The sequence below is a fragment of the Aotus nancymaae genome, unplaced genomic scaffold (genome assembly GCF_030222135.1).
Source record: "Aotus nancymaae isolate 86718 unplaced genomic scaffold, 86718_ANA_hifiasm-v0.15.2.pri h1tg000067l, whole genome shotgun sequence".
Classification (NCBI taxonomy): Eukaryota; Metazoa; Chordata; class Mammalia; order Primates; family Aotidae; genus Aotus; species Aotus nancymaae.
The window spans coordinates 4,330,918-4,353,569 of record NW_026988482.1 but is presented as its reverse complement, the minus strand read 5'-3'; the positions used below and the strand labels follow the sequence as shown (position 1 = coordinate 4,353,569).

Genomic DNA, 22,652 nt, shown 5'->3' with positions numbered 1-22,652 from the left:
TATATATCTGATAGAATGCTGTGGTATTACTTCAAAAATATTTACTATTATTATCTGGATATAACTTCATAGTTTCATATGTAAAAACAAAGTTTTATTAACAATACAATGTAATTAAAAAAAATTTTCATTTATCAGTAGTCACAAAATTAATAGAAATAGTGAGAAATAACTTCAAAAATATCACACTGAACAATGCTTAGGTCACAAAATACTTGAAACGAGAATGGCTAATTTCCTATCTTTGACATAAGCAAATTATAATGACAGCTATTCATCATTAAAGATCCCTAACTAAGAAGATACTGAATATAAAAAGCGGTTACCTGTGCCTTTTCGGTACTTGTAGGATAGACGTGTCGGTCAAATACCTTTTTTATAATATCAAGAAACAGACATGTAACAACCATGAGGATTATGGCAAACCAAGCAGAACCACTTGACAGAAGCTGAATAAATACAAAGTACATATTCTGGGAGCCCAAAAATGGCCTGCAAAGAAAGACGATATGCTTAATAAAAGTGGAAACCGAAAGACTTAAATCAGGACATTATGTAAAGACGCTATATTTGAAAGTAACAAGTACTCCAAGAAAATGTTCAAAATTGAAATCAGTATAATTTAATTAACTGAACAACTAACCAAACAAGATAGGCTTTAGTTGTTAAAAATAAAACAACTATAGTTTTTATTACGAAAATAGCAAGCAGTTGACCAGATAACCCTATCTTAGTGGTAGTGTATCAGAAGAATAATGTAGTAATACAGACTTAAGGGACCAAGCAAAGTAAGAACAAGTGTGCAACAACATATCTCAGAAGACTGATTATCTAAATCTTAGGATGAAAGCTTTATTCAGAGGCTCTTCTTCAAAAACATATTTTAAAATTAATGTACTCATGAATACTAGTTTTACACAGTAATAGGTGTTACAAAGGTATTCTTTTTGGGTTTTTGTATATACTACCTCAAAAGAATATGGTGAAATATAGAAATATTCATAAGAGCATCCTTTTATGATCCTAAATAGAGTTAATGTTTAGCTAATCCAAATTTTTTTGGCCTACTTTTCAGAAGTTTTTGTCTGATAAATGGATCAAAGGCATAGCAGGCAAATGTGATATAAATTCTCCAAAAGAGAGACTTCAGTTGTCCATCACTTTACCAAAGAATCTCAGGAGAAAAATTAATTTCTAATCTATCAGAGTAGCTAACTGAGTATCTGATTCTACCAAGAAGATGATGCATACTACTTACTTTTGTGAGAAAAGTTGATGATTAATATTGAATGGTTCTGTGTGACTTATTTCACTGTGCACATTAATACATAAATACATAATATAACTAATGTAAACAAAATTGTGATATAAGACAATTGGGGTTTAAATCTTGGCTTTGCTACTTTTGTCTCTATGACCCTGAGGTTCAGTTTCTATACAGAAAAAAAAAAGGGATAATTATTGTGATGAATCAATATAATATCTTATATTAAAAATCTAGCAAAATTGTAGATATTTTTAAAAAGTTAGTTTTTTCCCTGTCCATTATCAGTAAGATCAACTGAAAGAAGTAAACTTAGCAGGAGTCTCCAATCTATTATGAGCAGAATATGTTCATAATGTAACCTGTCACAATAAATGTTTATTATCGTTGAAGCAATACGATTCAAATACAATATATTCACTCACCAGAGAATCCCTCCATAAAACAAGGAAAATACGAAATAAAATATAATAGATCCCCAGGTAACGAGATGGTTGATCCAAGTCCAAAAATGAGTTTCCAGAGCCATCTAAAAAAAAGTTTTTATATCCTTAGAAATATAAACGAATAAAGCTTTCCTGTAACCTTTCAGATAAAACTCAAGAATAAACACAATTGCAAATATCTAAAAGTTCCTCAGAAGACAGATATAATACCGCAAAATCCCTCACAGATAAATATGAATGAAAAAAAGTCCTAGTATAAAATGAAATAATTTCAAGCTTATAACGTTTTTCTGTGAGGAAGCAGCATTCAAATTTCATGTGATTACTCTATTTTCAACTCCATGGCCTAAAACAAATTATGTCATCTTGCATTATACACAGAGAAGCAAAATTTTAGAGATTTTTAAAACTGTGATCATAAAAATCAGCTGAGGTTTCCCAAAACAGTAAACTTAAAAAATAATTTTTTGATAAAAATTTAAGTGGATTATTAAAATAGTAATCAGTGAAAATTATTCATTATTGAAAATGGAAAAAGGAAAAGTAGAAATGAAGAACATTAACTAATTATGTCAACACTTGCAAGATGTGTCCACGTTTCTCATTTCAGTACCATACCTTTACTGTGACTGTAATAACCATGACTGTGAAGACTAAAGTGCCAAATGTCCAGTTTCCAAACATCTAAACAGAAAGAACACACTATTACATCATGTGCTAACATAATATTAAATGAAACGTCAGGTAAAAAGTCACGTAATTCGCTACTAAAAAACACATGAATTATTTAAGCCAGGTACATTCAAACTGGTGACTACACTCACAATGTTAAGAGTATGAGAAAAAACAGCATAAAGCATTACTTACATATGTTATTATTATACACAATGATCTTGTGGATATCATTATCAGACTGGAAACCCAAAGATGGGTTTAGAATGGTGTAGCACAGACTATTTTTAATTAGAATAACGTAGTCACTAGGGACTGCTTTATTGCTATCACAGTACAAAACAGGTAACAAAATCCTGTTCAATCACAAGTACTTTCAGAAACTTTTCCAACCAGAAGTTTCAGCAGAGCACATGCCACAGTATTTGTGGATACAGTATAGGAGAGCAGGAAAAAAGAAATTTACATCTAAAACCTGTATCTAAAAGGAAGGATAATGGACATGGAATTACTCCTCAAAGGATTCCATATAAAAATCCAGTTACTGCCAGTCAGAAATTATTCCCCTGGGCTTTATAGCCAAAACTTATTAAGGTATTAAACATGCAGAATCCCAAGAGTTTCAGATTTTACCTCTACAAATAAGAATACAACCAGAGTTTCTGTTAGTTTAGTTTACAAAGTAATCATTGCTAGTCCAAACCACCATTTTGTAAGCTCCCTGCTATTCTGCAGACCTTGGTCAAAGTGCAACATTTCACAGGGGTTCGGGCCATGAGAAACATCCCGCCGAACCACCTGACCACAAGGCAGACTAAGGCCCAACTAAAAAAACATCCCTATCGTATCTTGCTGGATAAATGTCCAAGGAACACCACGAAGATATCCCGCCAGAACAAGGGCCAGAACCGCCTCATCATGGGAACATCTCATCAATATCCTGCTGGGCAGCAAACCATACTGCCCAGACCCCTCCCGGCCATACCTATAAATACCCCCAGCCTGTAGCAGTGGTGGGCTCTGGCATTAAGCTGGTTCTCCACTTCTGTAGGTTTTATGCTGGACAAAAAGCCTGTATTTGCTGTTGAGACGACCTCTCTCTGTGTGTGTGTCTTTAACACTCACCTTCCCTTCAAAACCTAACAATCATAATCTTAACACTGGTTCAAAAAATTATTAGGCTGTTTCTTTTTATTACGGATTTCTAACAAATAGCATTTACTTATGAAACTACTTAACCTCTCTTTATCTCACTTTCTTCATTTGTAAAATGAGGATAAATCTCAATTTTCTATAAGAACTGGTATATACAAAAAGTACAGGGTACCTGGTATATAATAAGCAATCAGTAAATAATAGTTATGACTATCAACATGAAACATCAAAGATTAACATTCTTTTATTAGAGGGCATTTGGGGAATGTACTTGTCAAGAGGAGAATGAAAATCATACTGAACCTGTGCTTATTTTAGCATTTCTAGAGATGTCTACTTTTATCATCTCTAGAAATGACCCAGAAATACTAAAGATCGGTGGGTCTCAACTTAGCTCTCCATGGAGGAGTGCCATTCCTCTCTTTCAGGGATATGGACGGACACACATACGCACGCGTGCACTCTCTCTCTTCTCTGTCTCTCTCTCTCTCTCTGACTCAGGGTCTCGCTCTGTCACCCAGGTTGGAGTGTAATGGCATGATCTCAGCTCACTGCAACCTCTGCCTCCTGGGCTCAACAATCCTTTCACCTCAGTATCCCAAGTAGCTGGGACTAGAGGTGCACACTACCATACCTGGCTAATTTTTTGGTATTTTTTATAGAGATGGGCTTTCACCATGTTGCCCAGGCTGATCTAGAACTCTTGGGCTCAAGTGATCCACCTGCCTTGGCCTCCCCAAAGTGCTAGGACTATAGGCATGAGCCACTGTGCCCAGCTGGGAGGGACACTTTGATGCAAGCAGTGGACCTGGGCCTGGAAGTGGTAGAGGCATATGTCTACCCTTCAGTATCTGGTTTTACTGGGCCTAGATTGGCAGGCAGGTGGTGGGGAGGGCATGTTACATGGTTATTTTCTTTAGAGGGGGATTTAGAGCTTCCTCTTGCATAGGCCCCATTCAAGGCTCTGAAAGAAGCTATACAAAAGCATTCACATGGCTTTTTGTGGGTAAAATTATACAAAGTAACATATTTCAACTGTAATCAACCAGTTAAGACCGCTGTCTCTTTCCATTCTGATTTACCCTTGAGCTGGTAGGTGATAAAGTGAGTGGTAAAGGGCATTTTGGAGATCTGGCTAAAGATAAGCTTACATTTGGTTTGGGTTAAACGAGACATCTTTGTCACTCATAGTCATTTGCATATATACTTAAGTTTGTAGTTATAATTGTATGTTTTTTTTTTTTCTTAAAGCAGGCCTGTGAAAATGTTTAGATTCTACTAAACCTGGATCTGTCCCTGCTCAGAAGAGACAGATGCTCAAAATACTTTCTTTTACACTCTGCTTGGTTTCTGGATGACTTCTTAGATGAGAAGAATGAGTGTACCCAGAGTGTACACAGATGAAGAACTGATGATCTGAAACTGAGTCCTAGGCCATTGCTCCATTTAGAACAGTGGGTCTCAAGTGGGGGTGATTTTGCCTCTGTAGGGACATATGGTGAACTCTGTCAACATTTTTGGTTGTTGTAACTAGGGGGGCAGGTATACGTGTGTGTTTTACTAGTATCTAGTGGGAAGAATCTAGGGATGCTGCTAGGATGAGCCCCCACCACAAAAAATTATCCTGCTCAAAATACAATAATGCAGAGGTTGAGAAAACCTGATTTGGAGGGTAAGAAGAGGAGAAGACTAAAAGGAATAGCCAAAAACATTAGGAACTCAAGGTAAGCTACAGAAGCTGAGAGAAGATAATGTGGCAGGAAGGAAGGCTTCATAAATTGCATCCAATGGTCAAGTTCGTAAGTTCTGAGACATGCTCTTGAATTTAGCAACATAGAAGTGGTCGTGGCCAAAAAGAACATGATTTTAATAGGAGTACTGGGGGTGAAAGCCCCATTGGAGTACTTTCAAGGAAGAATCAGAGGTCAGGGAGTAGATATAATGAGAAAAGATAACTTCTTCAAGCTGGAACAAGAGGTTGTGAGCCAAGGCAGTGTGTTTTTTATTAAAAGATAGGAGATCTTAGAGCATGTTTGTATGGTGACTGGCTTGATCCAACAGGGGATGAGAGATTGATGGTGAAGGAAAGAGGAAAACTGCAGGAACAAAGTCCTGGCTTAAGCAAGAAGAGGTTTAACAATAAAGAAAGACGAAAATCTTTTATCAGGTTTAACCATACATCTCTCTATACAAGATTTACCTTCCTTAGTTAGTTGTTCAGTTTGTCAGTATAAACTCTCTCTTTACTATACACTGATTATAAGCTATGACCAACTGTTGGATGGTACCATAAAAAGCAAGAGATCGTTTTCTGTTCTCCTCTAAGGTATAGCTATATCTAACTTTCTATTAAGTTCCATCAAACATACTGGAATATTGTTAGTGCTTAAAGTACACTTAAAGTATACAGGGATACTTTATACAGGGATGAGTATACAGGGATATTTTATAATGAACTAAACCAAGATTTTTTTTTTGTAACCATATAACCTTTTACTAAAAAATCGGTATCTACCTATAGGAATTAAGTTATATGTGTTCTTGAGTGACCTGATTGGTAACTACAGTAGTTAAATCATTCAAATTGAAATAAAGGATATAGCACTCTCTGTGGCATACAGATACAATATAGTATGTATTTCTTGTCTTAACAGAGCTCTCACCATTTGGTTAGGTTTCAACAGTTGATGATATGTATAGTATGAAAAAAATTAAGGATAGGAAATAAGGGGAGAAATCATTAAAAATTCAAGAGAAAATAGTAGTAAACACGACACAAAGGTTTATTTTTCTTTCTCTCAAAATTACAACCTGAAATTTCATCTCCTCAGTCTACCTTGTAATAATGCTTATTATTTACCCCCAGCTAATCTGGTTTAAACGCTTAATGGTCTAGAAGGCTTAATGAAGGGGTGAAGAATTACTTTTTCTTGCTTAATCCTTTCTTTTCCACTTAATTTTTAATGAGGTGGTATAGTGTATAATGTTTTTTAGAATGGTGCTGAGGGTCTGACAATTCCAAAATCTCTACTGGAGAAGTCAGATTGGATTTCTTCTTTTTTTTGGAGAGATGGGATCTTGCTATACTACCCAAGCTGGTCTTGAATTTCTGGGCTCAAGTCATCCTTCCACCTCAGCCTCCTAAGTGCTGGGATTACAGGCATGAGCTACTGTGCCCAGTCCAAACTGGAATTTACATACTCTGATAGCTTTCTACTTTTTCTACCAATCCTATATTTTTTGAATTTTAATTATTTTAACTTTTCGCACTGGGTACACTTCCATAAAGAAAAGAAACATTATTAATAATAGATGTTTTCCTTTGAATTCCTGTACACTTTAGTAAAACAAAACAAAAGAAACTTCTTATTTGGGCAGGATCTCATTTTAAAGAGCAGTTAGCTACTTTATAACTGAGAAGAAATGGAATAGATATTAGTGTTTGGGTCCCTAAGTTAAAAAACCAACCAAATGAAGACACAAATTCCTTTTTCTGAACTCTCCTCCCCTTCCCTCTTAATTCTATCTGGTTCTCCCCCTACTATTTCAGGTGAGAGTGAGCATACTCACTCCTATGTCTATGTATATGGTGGCACCTGCACTGAGAGTAAGACTGTGCAGAAGGGCGCCAGGCTCACAGCTGCTTCTCTCAAGAACTGAGAATCAAGACTAAGCATGGAGGTTTTAAAGTTACATCAATCTGCGTTTGAATTCTATTACTTTCATTTGCTTACTGTGTGAACTTAGGCAAGTTTCTTAACCTCTTTGAGGTTAATGTTCTAACATGCAAAAATTAATTTTTCTCAGAGTTATTGATTTAATAAGCTAATACATGTAATGTACCAGGCATAGAGAAAAAACTCAGTAAAAGGTAGTTATTATTTGGGAAGTGCTGTAGCCTTTATGCTGCAAGATTCACATTTTTATCCATATCAGACTAAATATGTGCTCAAAAGTGAAGTGGCAATTATACTTATTGCCTATTCTACAATATAAAGGGATTTTGCCTGGTTAAGGCCTCTACGTTTGAAACCCATTTCCTTTATTACATTGGTGTATTTTGTTACTAGTTTACTTGCTCATTTTCTGCATCCTTCATAAGATTCTAAGCTCCATGACCAAGTTACTCACTCTCATATTTCCAGAGCCTAGTACAGTACTTGGGAGTGGTTGTCTTCAATAAAGATCTGTTGAGTAGATAAAACTTTACATTCTTCCAATTGCAAATTTTCTATGTCTGTATCTCCAAACATATTTTGCAATTCTTAAGTGGTGGAAAAGGAAAAGGGAAACTAAAAGTGACGACCATTTCCAGTCCACCAGAGGCCCTACCACTGCTGTCATTTCTTTTCTTCCTGATCCATTTTGCTAAGCCTTGAAAGAGAGGTCTAGCTCTGTCAAGCATCTCTCAACATAAGCACCCCAATCAGAACATAGTATAATGTTAAAAACGCACTATTTCCTAATTTCATACTTCAGAAAAGTGGCCAAATTAAATATTAAGTTATGACATCTATTTAGAATTGTGTGTGTACAGTGAAGAGTATGTAGCATTTCCTAAGTAAAAACAATGCAATTAAAAGCAAACTTAAAATAAACTTAAAAATAAACACTAAGTCCTCATTTCTCATCTGAAAAATGGGAGTAATAATAACTCTCTAACAAGATTATTGGGAGGATTAATGGAGAGGGGGCATATAAAGTACTTAGTACAAAAGTAAGTACCAAATAAATGGCAGCTATCAATAAAATACAACTCCAAAGTGAACAGTATGCAGAGGCAATAACACATTCTCTGTGTGAGCTAATTTCTGAATAGAAAAACTGTCTAGTAACTTGAGTTTCATTTGGAGATTACACTGCATTGCCTATTTTCATTTGTATAAAACTTTTTTAACAAAAAAATTTTAAACCTTTTTATATTGGCATTTTAATACTTGAAATCTATAATTTAAATTTTACTTTTTTATGACAAAAGTTATTTTAAAAACCCATAGTATATTAACATGCATTCTTTAAAAAATTATATACTTTACCTGGCCATTTCCAAGCAGAGAGGTATCTTTCCCCATTAGTAAATAGGATCCAAAAAAGAAAATAAAGGCATGACTAAAACCCAGGATGGTCCAATAAAGAAATGTTTTAATACTTAAGAGGCGGTTTTTACTAATGTCTCTGTTAAAAAGAAGAAAAGAAAAAGAAACACATTAGGAATCATTTATTATTTGCCTACTAAACAATTATAATTTGATAATTGAAAAACAAGATAATTATTTTAAAATTGCCTGAAAATATTAGCACAAAGAATAAATCCAAATTTACAAACCACTGCTTATAATATCATACATCTATTTAATAGCTTATAGTTCACAAAATATATTCAAATACATTTTCTCATTTGATAAAGAAATATGATGGGCATGGTGGCTGGTGCCTGTAGTCCCAACACTTTGGGAGGCTGAGGCAGGAGAATCACCTGAGACTAGGAGTTTGAGACCAGCCTGGACAACATAGCAAAACCGTGTATCTACTAAAAAAAAAAAAAATTAGCCAGGCATGGTGGTATGTGCCTGCAATTCCATTTACTCCAGAGGTTAAGATGGGAAAATTGCTTGAGCCTGGGCGATTGAGGCTGCAGTGAACTATGATCTTGCTACTGCACTCCAGTCTGAGTGACAGAGCAAGACCCAGTCTCAGAAATGAAAAAAAAGAAATATGATACAGGCATTAACACTTCACTTTCATTTTGACAAGGTGATTTATCTGTTATATCCTTCTGTTAACATTCAGTCACTCTGCCATCATGGTCTCTTTTTAGTGAAGATATCTGAGTTAGGTGCAGAACTGATCCTCCTAACTTCCCTTCTAACAATAACTATTATGGGAAGAACAATCTATGCCAATCTGAGGTCAAGCCCTGTCCTAGATAACCTGAGAAATCAAAGTAAATTAATCCAAATGTAGATAATTAGATGCCTCTATAAGTGGTACTTCAATAGTTGCCTGTGTAAGAGATTATTGTGAAAACCACAGCTGGCCCTGAGGAACAGGTCCCAGTCACATCACTGGGATTACTTGGTTCTGGGGAAGTAGAGGATCTGGGGTGGGAATTAATGTCCTCACCTCTGCATTTCACACTAATTATTACTCATAAGTTTTGCTAATAGAAGAAAAACTGACTTTTAGGAATTCTGGAGACTACCACTTATGAATAACCTCTTTTGCACACATGGCATAGATATTACTGGTTTGCGAAAGTAAGTGCGAGTTACACAACTGTCCAGTGCATTCCCAGAATGAAAGTGCTCATTCCTAAAAAAACACTGGAAACATTATTCAAATTTTCTGTTTGAAAGAAACCTTTTTTCTTTGATATTCAACAACTTTAAATCATATGACAACTAAAGAACTTTCCTTAGTAAAGCATTAATCATCAAGATATAAATAAATCTACTTTTTACTTTAAAAAGATTGTAAATCATTCTATAGACACATGCACATGTATGTTTATTGCAGCACTGTTCACAATAGCAAAGATTTGGAACCAACCCAAATGCCCATCAATGATAGACTGCATAAAGAAAATGTGGCACACATACACCATGGAATACTACACAGCCATAAAAAAGGATGAGTTCATGTCCTGTGCAGGGACATGCATGAAGCTGGAAACCATCATTCTCAGCAATTTAACAGGAACAGAAAACCAAACACCACATGTTCTCACTCACTTATAAGTGGGAGTTGAACAATGAGAACACATGGACACTAGGAAGGGAACATTATACACCAGAGCCTGTTGCGGAGTGGGGAGGCTAGGGAAGGGAGAGCATTAGGAGAAATATCTAAGTAGATGACGGGGTGATGGATGCAGCAAACCACCATGGCACATGTATACCTTTGTAACAACCTGAATGTTCTGCACATGCACCCCAGAACGTAAAGTACAAGAGAAAAAAAATTAAGGCCACTTAATACCAGAAAATACTTACCGATAGAGGGTGGGCTTATTTTGTAATACATGAGGGTCTATATGCTGTTCCAAAAGACTATATATCAGAATAGGTAGGGAAGTAAAACAAATATTGTATAAAGTCAGGTACACGCTGTCATACAATGTCTAGAAAGAAAAATTGGTAGGAATGTTGAGATTCTAAATTATGCATTACCATTATGCACACATCACAACCGTGCATATTAAAAACATAAAATTATAGTCTTAAAAATTTACACTGAAATCCACTGTAGTAATTTCAATTAAATAATTCCAATTTGTTTTTAATATAGACACAAATATATAATGTTCCTAGGTTGGTATTCTTTGTGAGAACTGGAATATTTTGCTATGTCAGGTGCTTATGGAAGTATAGTGAGTTAGATTAACATTTCGAATTCTCCACAATTTGGTCAGTATGAAGTAATTTTACATACTTCTCCTCCAGGTACTGCAGGCATCTTACTACTCCTTCCATACGTGACACATATAGTTTACCTTTCATGGCTTTGTCTCCCTGTCTACATCCTACACTTCCTTTAAGGCACTGAACAAGATTATCTTCTTCCATGAAACTCTGCATGATGGCTCAAGTCCTTGATGGTATCTTGCTCTTCTAAACAGTCACAGGTACCACTGCTGGTACTAATCATTTAGCACTTTGCCTATGCTTCACATATTGTTTTTATTTTTATAAATACTACCTCCCAAATTACACTACAAACTCCCCAGAAAACCTAATCAAAGTATGTCAGTTTCCCTTGTTGTACTGTCTTAGCGTATTCTTTAGTTCATTCAGGTAAACAAACTTTTAATGGTAATCAATGCCTAAGCAAGTATGTGGAATTTAGAGTTACAGATTGTAAACAGGATAAAACAGCAATTAAGAAAAGGAAAAAACTCATGAAAAACCTAAGATAATTAAGCTCTTGCTTTTTCAATAAATTAGAACTAGCGCTGATCAATTTGAGATGTAAGTATGGTATGTGAAAAGGGTGCCTGCCACAGTAGTCAGAAGCAGTAGGTCAAAGTCATGGTTTAGTCATTAACTTGGCAAGGCAAGTTGCTTAATTTCTGTGGATTTCATTTTCCTTTTCTACAAATTAAAACGGAGTAGATCAGGACTGGTAAATATGTGACATGCATGCAAACAAAGACCCACCTTGTGCCTATTACAACTACTGCTAACAAATGACATTTTCCCTGTGAGTCTGCAGCTTTAGAGTCCTTTTCAATACAGCACTCTAGGTGCCTTATCAATTATTTAAAGGTAGCTTCTGAGATTAAATCTATATGTCATCCCTGGACTACGTCACTATTGCTCCTTCCAATCTCAGAATTCCCAGTCAAAAATAAAAATGAGGTGAATCTCCAAGTTATCTGGCCTGGTTTGATTTGGATTTTACAGAAATATCACAAGTAAGTTATCAGAATTCTCTTATAAACTGTTAAGAGTTATTATCTATTTTTTAAAAGCATCCAGAATTTTATTTTGGTATTAACACTCACCTCAAACAGAAAACCAGAAAAAATAAATATTCTAAATGTTATGCTGGTTAAATATACTAAATAGAAAAGTTTTGTCTGGTTCCCTGCAAGAGTAAGAAAAATGAAAAACTCCCTTCAAATGTCTATGAAAATCTGAACATACATACCTTACTCGAAAAGGACAAAATACAAAACACAAGTTTCTATTTACTTACTTGTTGAGAAAACAAACAGTAGAACTGATATAAAAACTGGGGTGTGATAAAGCACACATTCTGAAAAACAAGATTAAATGGGAAATAATTAAAATATTTAGGTCTAAAAGACAAAATAAAAAATAAAAAAATGGCTATTAAAGTGTCCACAAACAATCTCAATTGGTATGGTTAGTAAAGGATAAGGACTTGTTCATATAAGACAGAAAAGCAGGATTCCCATTTTATGAAAAAATGTCTAAAAACATTCTAAGCAACAGCGCAGATATCAGAATGAAAAAACCTGACTCCTCTCATTGCCAAGCAATACTGTAATTTTGAATTTACAACCTTCAAACTATTACTAAATACTTTTCATATACAGTACAATAAGATTTACTTAAACTTAAGGAGTATGGTATCTTTACAACACAATAATCTTTGAAACACACAATAAATCGAACCATCAAAACTTCTTTCCATCTCAATATACTCATATTACAAATAAAAGCTAGAAAAATAAGTCAGAAAAAAATTGCCATCATCATCTTACAGCAATATGCAATCTTGCATTCTTTCACCGGATTGTAGCTATCAATTATGGAAATATATGCAACACAGTACACTCTGGTGTTATTAAATATATTGGTAATGGGCTGTTAATGTGGATTCTGCAGACTCTCACTTTGTACAAAAGGATCCAACGACAGAACAGTATTTCAATATAATTTGTTTCTTTGTAATCCTATTTTTTTATTTTATGCATAAAAAAGCTCTATACTGAGGAGCTCACACATCTCATTAACTACTGAAGGGTCATTCATGGCATAAAAAGGTTAAGAACCTCTACTTGAAACCATTATGTTAAAACTTATTGCTGGTTCAGGACAAAATAACTTTAAAGACATCAAATGTACTGTGTTCTAATTTACATGGAACCCTTGGGCCCCAGGTAACCACTGATCTGGTTTCTGTCAGTATAGAACCCATTTATGACAAAACACTATTATGTTTACTTATTGAAACAATTTTAAAGAAAAAATATATGTGGTTATGACATTCCTTAAATTGACACTTCATATTATATCAATAATTGACACTAAATAAATGAAACTCACCTTATAAAAAAAATACTGTACAAGGGTAGCTATTCTAATATAATAAAAATGACCATGAACAAAGAGCAATTTGGAGAGGAATTTAAATCTAGCTATTGCATAGTCACTGTTTCTTGCAGCCTGTCTTCCTTCTTTACCCATGATTCCTGTGATAAAAGAGACAAAAGACATGTTTCACTGGTAACTGGTAAGTGTAATTTTCATGATAAATCTGCAAATATCTTAATTATTTATAATAGTTGAACATGCACTTAGGAACATTAACTCCTAATATACAGCAGATAGCTGATGTCCAAAAGGTTGTTCTACTTAAATATATAATTACTAGGAAGCTACAATATTTATCAGACATACAACACGAATTTGCAAAGAATTAGAATATAAAAAGGTAGGCCGGGTGCAGTGTCTCACATCTGTAATCCCAGCACTTTGGGAGGCTGAGGAGGGCAGATCACGAGGTCAGGCGATCGAGACCATACTGACTAACATGGTGAAACCCCATCTCTACTAAAAACACAAAAAATTAGCCGGGCATGGTGGTGTGTGCCTCTAATCTCAGATACTTGGGAGGCTGAGGCAGGACAACTGCTTGAACCCAGGAGGCGGAGGTTGCAGTGATCCAAGCTCACGCCACTGTACTCCAGCCTGGGTGACAGAGCAAGATTCAGTCTCAAAAAAAAAAAAAAAAAAAAAAAATATATATATATATATATATATATATAATAGTATTGAAAGTTAAGGATTTAGCAGGAGCATCAATTATTACACTAATAAGTACAAGTACTGGGTAACACACTTCCAATGGACAGAATGCTATAAAATACTTCACTATTTTCAATGAATATAAAAAATATTCAAATTGAGTCATTTGAATTTAACAAAATGAGCATAACACTTCCATGAATAAGTCAAAATGTGCTTTTTTAAAAGAAAAATATGAATTTAAGATAAATTTTTAAAAATGTACAATATCATTTGAAATCAGTGCATCATTTCATCTGACAATTATGAATACTTTTTTAAAGGTTACAATAATCCTTGAGGTTTCAAAAGAGAAAAAGAGTCATCACCCAGTTTGTACTTTTCAATCTAGAAGCAACTTTTAAAAATTATTTCAAAATTAAAATTTTTGTCATAAAAGGATAAAGTGTTCCAAAATGTATAATGAAAAAAAACTATAATCTCTAGAGAAAACCAGTTTGTCTGCATTCTTTCAGAAATTTTCTTTCTGCTTATTTCATGTCTGTGTGTGGATGTTATTTCATATATACAAAAACATGTATAAAAATGTGGCTCAGGCCGGGTGTGGTGGCTCACGCATGTAATCTCAGCACTTTGGGAGTCCAAGGCAGTGGATGACCTGAGGTCAGGAGTTTGGGACCAGCCTGGTCAAAATGGTGAAACCCTATCTCTATTAAAAATACAAAGTACAGGTGTGGTGATGGGCACCTCTTAGCTCAGGAGGTTAAGGCAGAAGAATCTCAAAAAAAAAAAAAATATTTTACAATTTGCTTTTGTTGCTTACCAGATTATGTACATTGCTTATAATGTATACTTGTAATGTATATCTTTATTAACATGCTCAATTTTTTTCCTAGAAGAAATTCCTGCATGCATAACTGTAATGTCAATAGGCATACATTTAAAATTTTGTTTTGAATAATGATGCAGGGTATACCAATTTATGCTCCCACTAACGTTGTGTAAGACCATTTGTTAATCTACACCTTTACCAACTCCAGGCTTATCAATGTTTGTAATACATTACAGTACACACCAATCTGAGAGGCAATTTTAATTTCCATTCTTTGGATTGCTGGAGGGACTGAACTTTTTTTTCTTTTTTTTTGGAGACAGAGTCTTGCTCTGTCCCCAGGCACCAGGCTGGAGTGCAGTGGTCATATGTCAGCTCACTGCAACCTCTGTCTCCTGTGTTCAAACAATTCTCCTGCCTCAGCCTCCCGAGTAGCTGGGACTACAGGCACACACCACCATGCCTAGCTAATTTTTGTATTTTTAGTAGAGACGGCGTTTCACCATGTTGGCCAGGATGGTCTTGATCTCTTGATCTCGTGATCTGCCTGCCTTGGCCTCCCAAAGTGCTGTGATTATAGGTGTGAGCCACCACGCCTGGCCTGTACTTTTTTTTTTTCATACATTTAGTATTCTTTTTCGATTTCTCCTTTTGTGACAACCGATTGCTCACATCCTTCCACATATTTCTACTGAAATGTTTTTCTTATTCTCATTAATCTGTTAATACTTTATAACCAGGATTATTAAAACTTTGTCATCTATTTTACAAATATCTTTTACCAGATCGTCTTTAAAATTTGTTTTGGGAGTTTTTACCTTTGCACAATCTTTTCCCTATAGTTAACTATGATTCCTTGCTTTGGTGTTGTCCTCAAAAGATTCTTCCACACCTCAAATAACAGAATTATTCATTAAATTTTCTTCTATTATTTTTTTGGGTCTTTATTAGTTATTTAAATCCTAATTCATCCTGAATTTGTTTTGTTGTAAGTAATAGAGACCCAACTTCTCTTTTTTTCCAAATAACTAACAAGTTTTATCCATTTTTAAAAAATAAATAATTTGTTTTCCTGCTTATTTGAAGTATTTCCTTTGTTATATTCTAAACTTCCAGATGCTTGAATGCATTCTAGTCACTGGTCTGCCTATTATCATTACAGAATCAAACTTATAAATATTGTACATTTTTATGGCCTCAAATGTATGGTATAGGAAGTTATCATCAAGCTGCTATGAAGATTTATACGAACTAAAAGGAGAATTAAGTTTTCAAAATGAAGAGTTAATGATCTGAAAGAGGAAGGAGTTATTTGAGAGACACATGGAAAAGACCAGACCTGGTAACTACCCATCTAGCACACTACAGAGACTATTCCAGAACAGAGATGAGCTTAACTCTCACATTTTATCTTCCATAAAAAATCCCGGCCGGGCGCGGTGGCTCACACCTGTAATCCCAGCACTTGAGAGGCTGAGGCAGGTGGATCATGAGGTCAAGAGATAGAGACCATCCTGGTGAACATGGTGAAACCCCGTCTCTACTAAAAATACAAAAAAATTAGCTGGGCACGGTGGTGCGTGCCTGTAATCCCAGCTACTCAGGAGGATGAGGCAGGAGAATTGCCCAAACCCAGGAGGCGGAGGTTGCGGTGAGCCGAGATCGCGCCATTGCACTCCAGCCTGGGTAACAAGAGCGAAACTCCGTCTCAAAAAAAAAAAAAAAAAAAAAAAAAAAAATCCCAAGCCTGTACTTTTCATTTTGCTCTGTATTTATATGATAAGATTATATAGCTAAAAAGGAAAGGATTAATAAATTACATATAATGAAATGATATTAGCAGTCTGAATCAAATAAAAGTTTTAGGCAAAAATAGAAAAGAATAACAATAAAGGTTATTGTAATGAGAAAACTACTTGAGATTTTTTTATATTTTTATTATTGTTTGGTGCAATTTCCTGCCTTTATAATTATCTTTAAAATGCACTGTAGAATCTTTAGATTTACAAATAAACTGAGTAACAGTAACATTCTAAAACGAGAACCGTAAGGGCAACTATGTAAATCACAAATTTAGAATTTAAAAAAGGTAAAATAATGTGAATGAAAGTATGTGAATGAAAGTACTTTAAAAGGTACAAATGGTTGTAAAAATAAAGTTACTTTTACTATGAAAAAGAACTGGCAAAGACAAAATTCACTAATGTGGTATTTAATCCATTTAAAATGTGATAACTAAAATTTGGAATGAAAATACACATAATAGTGGGCTTAATTATAGTAAGTTTCTGATGGGGTACACTGTGTTATATTACCATGTTGCATTTAGTTTTCATTCACAAATTTGATACTGCACTTTAATCTACAAAAAGAAAATTCAAAACCACCAAATAATACCACCAACTTTAAAAGTTCAGGAAAAACTTTTCAGGAAAAATTAATCACCTATGCCAACATGGGCTTCTTGTATCATGCTTACGTCATTAGCACCATCACCAACAGCCAATGTTATAGGTTTCTCAGGTGATATTTTTATTAGTCTTATTACCTGAAAGACATAATGAATTAGTTATTTATGACACAATTTCAATTTTCTGGCATTTATATAAAGTCATTTATCTAAAATGACTCTAGTAAGAACACTAATCAAAGAAATATTTAATTTCACATTAGATAATATGCACTGAGGTTCTTTTTTTTTTGAGGGTATCACAAGATTTTAGAAATGTCTTTCAGAAATGATAAACAAAACAGAGAATTATCTTTGGATTTTATGATGAGAAACAAGAATCTCTTAAATACAGCTTAAATATTAGAAGGATTAATAACTGGGTAAAAAAAATGACTGCACTTAATTCAACTGCTGGGCAAAATTCTTTCTCAAGAAATTATTTTTTCATTTGACATGAAAGAAAAATAATTGTTTTCTTTTGTAATAAAATTTAAACATGTTTTAAAAATCAAGATTCAATTCAATGAACTCAAAAAAACTGTTTCTTCGGAATTCTTGAATGTACTTTGATAAAGAACCTGGTATTTGCTCTGTTTGATCTCCAGTTTTAGTCTCCATAGACTGAGGTACATGAATTATCAGAACATAAGCACTGTAACAAAATTCCACAAAGCCCCAAACATTGGATGTCTAATTTATTAGACCTATATGGGAAATAACATTTAGATGTGCATTGCAAAGGATATTTGTGAAAAATAGTCTAAGACTTCAAATTCCAAATTTAGACTTATAAAAAATGTTTGTCCAGGCACACGGTGGCTCACGCCTGTAGTCCCAGCACTATAAGAGGCCAAGGCAGGCAGATCACGAGGTGTGGAGTTCAAGACCAGCCTGGCCAACATGGTAAAACTCTACTAGTAATACAAAAATTAGCTGGGCATGGTGGCGAGTGCCTATAGTCCCAGCTACTCGGGAGGTTGAGTTGGAAGAATAGCTTGAACCTGGGAGGCCGAGGTTACAGTGAGCCGAGATTGGGCCACTGCACTCCAGCCTGGGTGACAGAGTGAGACTCCATCTAAAAAAAAAAAAAATGTTTATATAGGCTTTCACTTGAATCACATAGGTAGCTGAAATTTAAATATTTCCTATATATAAGCTTTACATTACAAGTTAATTGGCTTTTCAACTTTTTGCACTAAAGCTTTATTTATCACTTTATAGCCAAAAGTAACAAAAAATTATCACTTCATAAGAATGCTATATAACTATGTATCACGATAACAACAAATTATCACTTCATGAGAATGCAAGAGTAAATGGAGATCAACAGAACCATCTGAAGGTGCAAATGACGGATGTCTCTCCTAGGCTCCTTCACTTGCTAAGTAACTAACTTGTGAAACATTAGTTATCACAGTTTAATTTCTGCAAGATCACAAACTGCTACTCATCACAGACTTTCTGGGTCACTGAATAGTTGAAACTCACTGAGAATTCCAAAAGTCTAATGTACATGGTTAAAATTTATAATATGAGATGTGACTGACTCCTAGTAAAATTTATATACTGTATAGCACCAAATAAAACTATGTAAGGCATTAACTTTAAAGAATATGTTTATATCGAAATATCTTTATGGGACTTTTTATAACATATATACATACTTTTGCTTTCTGCAGTGGAGCCATACGACAGCATAATACAGCTGAACAATTTCTGCAAACTTCCATAAATAGTTTTTCATGCTCCCTGAGTGCAAGTGATAGGCTGGTCCCATCCACTACCAGCCCATGCTGAATCACATGATCCTCTGTAATTCTAAAAGAGAAAATAATTATATTCTCTGTAAGACAGTTCGAAGCCATATTATTTACGCTCATATAGAACAGCACATTCTTACTGAGATAGATCACTTACCCACAGCCCTTACTGTTATAAGACTGATGTGTCAGGAAACAAACTCTGCTGTATTACCTTAAGTTTAAAATTAAGCAGAACTGAGTCACTGATATGATGAGTAAAACAGATAATATTCAATTATTTTCTTTTTGGAAACAGGCTCTTGGTTTGTCAGCCAGGCTGGAGTATAGGGGCTCACTGTAGCCCTGATCTCCTGGGCTCAAGTGATTCTCTCTGAAATTTAGCCAATCATGGTGGCTAAACTTCAGCTTCCCAAGTATCTGGGTCTACAGGCATGAGCCACCGTGATTGGCTAATTGTTATTATTTTTAGTAGAGACAGGGTTTCACCATGTTGCCCACCCAGGCTGGTCTCAAACTTCTGACCTCAAGCGATCTGCTTGTCTCAGCCTCTCAGAGTGCTGGGATTACAGGGGTGAGCCGCTATTCCTGGCCTAATATTCAATTTTACAATGAAATGATATACACAGTAATTATATTTTGTAAAATGTGAATTATAATACATAATCTGAGGATATTCTCCCAAACTGTATGAAAAGTCTTACAAAAATCGAAACATTAAACATATAGCAAATCCTAGTTTAAAAAACTATATGAAATCAAGAATGTTCAGGAAAACCCATGATCAAGATTTATCATATGTATAACAAGCAAGGAAAAGAATGAAGGAACAATACTGTCATTCGATAGGAAATCTATGATGGATTGTAATGGTAGATATTACTATGGGAGAACATGGGTAACACCTCACAAGTGGGCATATGCTACACAGGAGCTACTCCAAGTACAGTCTCATTGCTGGAAGGTGGGCAAACCATTTGTTGCCAGGAAGAGGTAAGGAGACTACACCAGAATGTAAATCAACAAGATCACTAAGCACACTATTTTATTAAACTGATTCTCCCCTCTTCCCAATTCTCCTTTGGTAATAACACTTTCTTGATGAATGAAGTATACTTAGATGTATATTTTGACATAAGCTCCTTTATGTTGTTGAAAGCCAGTACTCAGTGCAGCACTGTGCTAAATACACCTTATATAAAAATGTTGATATAGGTATACCACAAGTACCACAGGTTCAGAGAACAGCAGACTCTGCTGAGAACTATCCCTCCATTTAAAAATAAGAAGTGAGAAGACTATTAAATGAGCACAAGCTACAAAAGTTAAACATATATTGATAGATTTTAGCCTTATAATAAAAACTTTTGTAAGTTAAGGTGATGTCTTTCATAGTATGCCTAATCACTGTTGAGTTGTGCTACAGTAGGAAGTGGTAAGCAATTCACTTTATAGCATAAAATTTTATAAAATGTAGTTTTCTCATTATGACTAACTCTCCAATATCTGAAATCAACACCTATATTGACTATAGCACAATATTTTACGATTTTTTATAATCATATTTTTCTTCCCTATTGGCCAAACTTTAACTGGCAATTTGTGCTGTCTCCACTGTCTTCAGCCTGTCCAAAGCACTACCTGAGCAACATGCCTCAGAAATGCTAGCAGTCAAGAGTGAGACAGAGCAAATTAGTTTTCCTCGGAAACATTCCCAAGGCACATGAAATTAGGTTTTCCTCTGGACAGGCCTCATGAATCATATTATGATCTTAAAATCCATAGAATAAAATTCAAGAAATATGGAAAAGGAGCTACATCTTTGGCACACAGGTAGCATTTGCTCATTTCTGTAGCCCCATGCATCACTGCTCTTCATACCCTGTCCCATCTATACCACTCCCTGGCCACAGTTTATAATTACTTCCTTGAATATGTCCCTCTCTCTCTCAGCTCTGAATTTGCAAGCACTGCCCCCTTTGCTGACAGAGTGAGACAGCATTTCACTCTGTCACCTAGGCTGGAGTGCAGTGGTGCGATCACAGCTCACTGCAGCCTTAACCTCCCTGGTTCAATCCATCCTTCCACCTCAGCCTCCCAAGTAGCTGCGACTACAGGCGTGTGTTACCACGCACGTCTAATTTTTGTATTGTTTGTGGAGACAGGGTTTCACCATGTTGTCCAGGCTGGTCTTGAACTCCTAGACTCAAGTGATCTGCCTGCCTTGGCCTCCCAAAGTGATTATAGGCCACTGTGCCTGTAAATCAGGATTATGAGCCACTGTGCCCAGCTTCCCCTTTGCTTCTGAGTGTCACTCTCTGTCCAGTGAACATTTCGCCTCACAGGAGGCAACACAGTCACTGGTTGTTCCAGAGCTCTCCCTGATAGCCCTGGGCTAGGCGAAGCTTCTCTCTTCTGTCCTCCCAGAGCTTCTGTTCTTGCCTCAGTTACAGTTCTGTTGGGACAGGACTATGACAGTGTATTTACTTCTCTGTTTTCCCTACACACTGTAAGTATTCAGGGTGTAAACAACACACCTTATGTCTCTGTTCCAAATGTCTAGACAGATGACAATATACCTCCGTGAAGGAATGGATATATATATCCATGCTAAAGCTTTCAAAGATATGAAACTCTTTGTTCAACACAACATTTTTATAATAGATACTTCCTGAAAGTCTGTGAATCAAAGGTCCTATTGACTTATATGGTTATCTCATAAAATGTATTCCAACAAAAAGGTATCTCTAAAATATAGCATAAATTTCACATAGCAAGTGCTATGGTTTGAATGTCATATCCCTTCCACAATTCATTCTGAAAGTTAATTGCCACTGTGGCGGTATTATGAAGTGGGGCCTTTGGAAAGCAATGAAATCACAGCGGCTTTGCCTTCATGCATGGATTCATGCCCTGATCAAAGAGGCTTCAGAAGTCTGCCCTCTCTTGCCTTTCGTCCCTTTCACCGTGAGGACACAGCAATCCTCCCTTCAAAAGGAAGCAACAACAAGGCATCATTTTGGAACAGAGAGCAGCCCTGACCATACAACTTGCTGGTGCCTTGATCTTCAACTTCTCAGCCTCCAGAATTGTGAGAAATAAATTTCTGTTCTTCATAAATTACCTAGTCTCAGGTATTTTGCTATGGCAGCACAAACAGACTAAGATGTCAAGCCTAAAATTCACTTTAAGAGTATAGTCTTTGTTTTATAATACAGCTTTTATACAAAAAAGGAAATGAATACTAATGATTAGCATATATATTAAAACCACCTATATAAAGAAGACTTAAAGAAAACAGCCTAAATTACAAATACTAATCTTCTGATGACTTTATTATGTTATTAACCACTGTATATGCTTTACAATTTTCAGTATTTTTCAAGTAGACATTGATTATTTTTATAATCAGAAAAATATTTTTAAAAATTTTAATTTTTTAGGCAAGAGCACAGTTCACTGTAGCCTTGGACTTCTGGGCTCAAGTGATCCTCTTGCCTCAGCTTCTGGAGTAACTGGGACTACAGGTACAAGCCACCACACCTCGCTAACGTTTAAATTTTTTGTGGGGACAG

At 35.3% G+C, this 22,652-nt stretch overlaps 1 protein-coding gene across 7 annotated transcripts in view; it reads right to left on the bottom strand.

Annotated features, from left to right (window-relative positions):
* ATP11B (ATPase phospholipid transporting 11B (putative)) overlaps nucleotides 1–22,652 on the bottom strand; it is a 117,703-nt gene that overhangs the window by 19,164 nt on the left and 75,887 nt on the right. For all 7 annotated transcript variants that reach the window (XM_021674510.2, XM_021674511.2, XM_064366845.1 and 4 more), the window contains exons 20-28: nucleotides 18,982–19,135; nucleotides 17,311–17,413; nucleotides 13,332–13,477; nucleotides 12,235–12,294; nucleotides 10,530–10,657; nucleotides 8,574–8,712; nucleotides 2,329–2,394; nucleotides 1,690–1,793; nucleotides 327–492 (exon numbers count right to left, since the gene is read on the bottom strand). In XM_021674510.2, coding sequence (XP_021530185.1) covers nucleotides 327–492; nucleotides 1,690–1,793; nucleotides 2,329–2,394; nucleotides 8,574–8,712; nucleotides 10,530–10,657; nucleotides 12,235–12,294; nucleotides 13,332–13,477; nucleotides 17,311–17,413; nucleotides 18,982–19,135 — 1,066 coding nt within the window. The remainder of the gene's footprint in view (nucleotides 1–326; nucleotides 493–1,689; nucleotides 1,794–2,328; nucleotides 2,395–8,573; nucleotides 8,713–10,529; nucleotides 10,658–12,234; nucleotides 12,295–13,331; nucleotides 13,478–17,310; nucleotides 17,414–18,981; nucleotides 19,136–22,652) is intronic.